At 45.0% G+C, this 2,500-nt stretch overlaps 1 protein-coding gene across 1 annotated transcript in view; it reads left to right on the plus strand.

Moving 5' to 3' along the window:
- LOC143298550 (cadherin-related tumor suppressor-like) overlaps window positions 1-2,500 on the plus strand; it is a 240,010-nt gene that overhangs the window by 210,382 nt on the left and 27,128 nt on the right. Inside the window, exon 8 of the mRNA XM_076611418.1 lies at window positions 2,454-2,500. This exon is cut by the window's right edge and continues 137 nt beyond it. Within this exon, the coding sequence (XP_076467533.1) occupies window positions 2,454-2,500 (47 nt within the window). The remainder of the gene's footprint in view (window positions 1-2,453) is intronic.

Below are 2,500 nucleotides of genomic sequence, written 5' to 3' on the forward strand. Positions count from 1 at the left end.
AAAAAGTTTTTTTGTTGTTGTTTTTTTAAAGCAGATGAAGACAAAAACAGAAAAGCGAAAGAAAGAAAGAAAGAAAACAAAATGTTGAGACGCAAGACAATATATAAGATCTCACGCACCAAAAAAAACCCACCACCAACAACAAATACGCCTGAACCCACACAACACCTTCCAGTTGAGAAAGTGGAAAGGTTTGTTTTTTAAATTTTTGTTTGCTTGTTTGTTTGTTTCTTTATTTGTTTGTTTCGGGAGGGTGGTGGGAGGGGGGGGGAGAGAGAAAGGAGGTAGAGGGGGGGAGGGTTGTGTGAGATGAACTGGGCTTGGGAACCCCCCCACCTCCCCCACCCACCCCCAAAAAGAAACATCAAAACAAACAAAACAAACAACAACAAAGAAAAAAAGCAAGTAGTTTTACGAGCGTCGAACGTCTCATTAAAAGCGAGAGAGCGTTCCAAGCACGCATGAAGCTCATTATAGAACGCACCTCCTTTTCTTCTCCAGGTATTTATATGGCAGCCCTACTTCTTCTTCTTCTTCTTCTTCTCCTTCTGCTTGGGAAAGGGTTTGTGGGATAAGAGAGTGAAGTGCGGTAGGGTGGGGGTTAGGGAGGTCGGGGGATCGGGGGGGTGGGGGGGGCGGCGCGGGAATGGGGTGGTGGGGGTGAGGGACTCCAGAAGGGGATTCCGGGAGGCGTTAGAGGGATTTTGCTGGCTGACGGGAGGGGATTTGTATCCTTCATCTTCCCTACCGCTAACCTTCTCTCTTGCCCCCCCCCCCCTCCCCCACCTCCCTCCCCTCCCTTCCCCCGTCTCGCCCCCTCACTAAATTGCAAGAAGCAACGAGAAACATATGCAAAAGAGGCGACAGGCGTTTTGGTTCGAGGGCAGGGTTTTGTTTGTTTTGTTGTTTTTTTCTTTTTTATGTTTTTTTTTTCTTTTTTAGCGTGGAAGATATTTTCTTTGTGACTCCAAAGAGATAGTTTATCACTATGTTTTTTAAAATAGTTGTGTGTGTGTGTGTGTGTGTGTGTGTGTGTGTGTGTGTGTGTGGAACGTATCCAGTCTCACTCTCAGGTGGGTTATTTATCACCACAACTTGACTGTTCCTTTCTTCTCCTCTCCCATTGTGTCTGCACGTGCCTCTCTCACTCTCTGTCTGTCTGTCTGTCTGTCTGTCTGTCTCTGTCTCTGTCTTTGTGTCTGTCTGTCTGTCTGTCTCTTTCTCTCTCTCTTCATGGCTGTATCTTTGCCTGTGATACGGGCGTACCATTGTGAATGTACGTGCGGCTGTGTGTGTGTGTGTGTGTGTGTGTGTGTGTGTGTGTGTGTGTGTGCGGGCGCGTCTATATGTAGATATGTGTGTATGTGCGTGCGTGCGTGCACGCGTATACATGGCATCACCAGATTGTGTGCGTGCGCGCGCGCGCGTATGTGTGTGAGTATGTTGTTATGTTTTGTTTTGGGCGGTTTTTTTCTTTTTCTTTCTTTCTTTCTTTTTCTTTCTTTTATCCATAGCCTTTCTTCCTATTGTCGCTCCCGAGTTTACTGCTTATGTGTTTACGTTCAATTTTGGAAGGCGAAGAGCATTCCGCTTGTAATGAGACCAGTTGCCAGCGTCTGGGGCTTGAAAAATGAGAAGGGATGTGCATTGATTGCTTGGGGGGAATGTTTATGTTAGGCCTTTTTTATGTTGTTATTTTTCCGACGTTTTTGTTTTCTTTTTCTTCTTCTTCTTCTTCTTTTTTCTTTTTTTTTCTTTGTTATCCCCATTTCATCTTCTCTTCCCCTTCCTCCACTTCTTCTCCTCCTCCTCCTCCTCTTCCTCCTCCTCTTCTTCTTCTTCTTCTTCTTCTTCTCCTCCTCCTCCTCCTCCTCCTCCTCCTCTTCTTCTTCTTCTTCTTCTTCTTCTTCTTCTTCTTCTTCTTCTTCTTCTTCTTGTTCTTGTTTTTCTTGTTCTTCTTCTTCTTCTCTGCTGTCCTCCCCCCCCGCACCCCTATCGTCTGTCTGTTCCTCTCTCTCTCTCTCTATCTATCTCTCTCTCTCTCTCTATCTATCTATCTATCTATCTATATGTTTGTCTATATATCTATCTCACTCTCGCTCTCTCTTTATTTATGAAATTTTTGTCGGTCTCAAGAGTGCAAAACAATATGTCTAATTGCTTGCGTGTTTCCTTAATAGCTTGTGAATGCGAATGTTTATATGTGCGAGTTCAAGTTTGTGTATGTGCACATACGCACACATGAACAAACACACGCACGTACAGACACACACACACACACACACACACACACACACACACACACACACACACACACACAACACCAACCAAACAGACAAACAAACAACAACAAAAAAGATAATTAAAAAAAACACACACACACACACACACACACACACACACACACACTCGCGCGCACGCCGCCTAAACAATATCCCTATGTTTTTGTGCAGGTCTCCCCAGGCTGACCGGAACCGGAACTCTGACGGTGTATGTCAAG

The sequence above is a fragment of the Babylonia areolata genome, chromosome 24 (genome assembly GCF_041734735.1).
Source record: "Babylonia areolata isolate BAREFJ2019XMU chromosome 24, ASM4173473v1, whole genome shotgun sequence".
Classification (NCBI taxonomy): domain Eukaryota; kingdom Metazoa; phylum Mollusca; class Gastropoda; order Neogastropoda; family Buccinidae; genus Babylonia; species Babylonia areolata.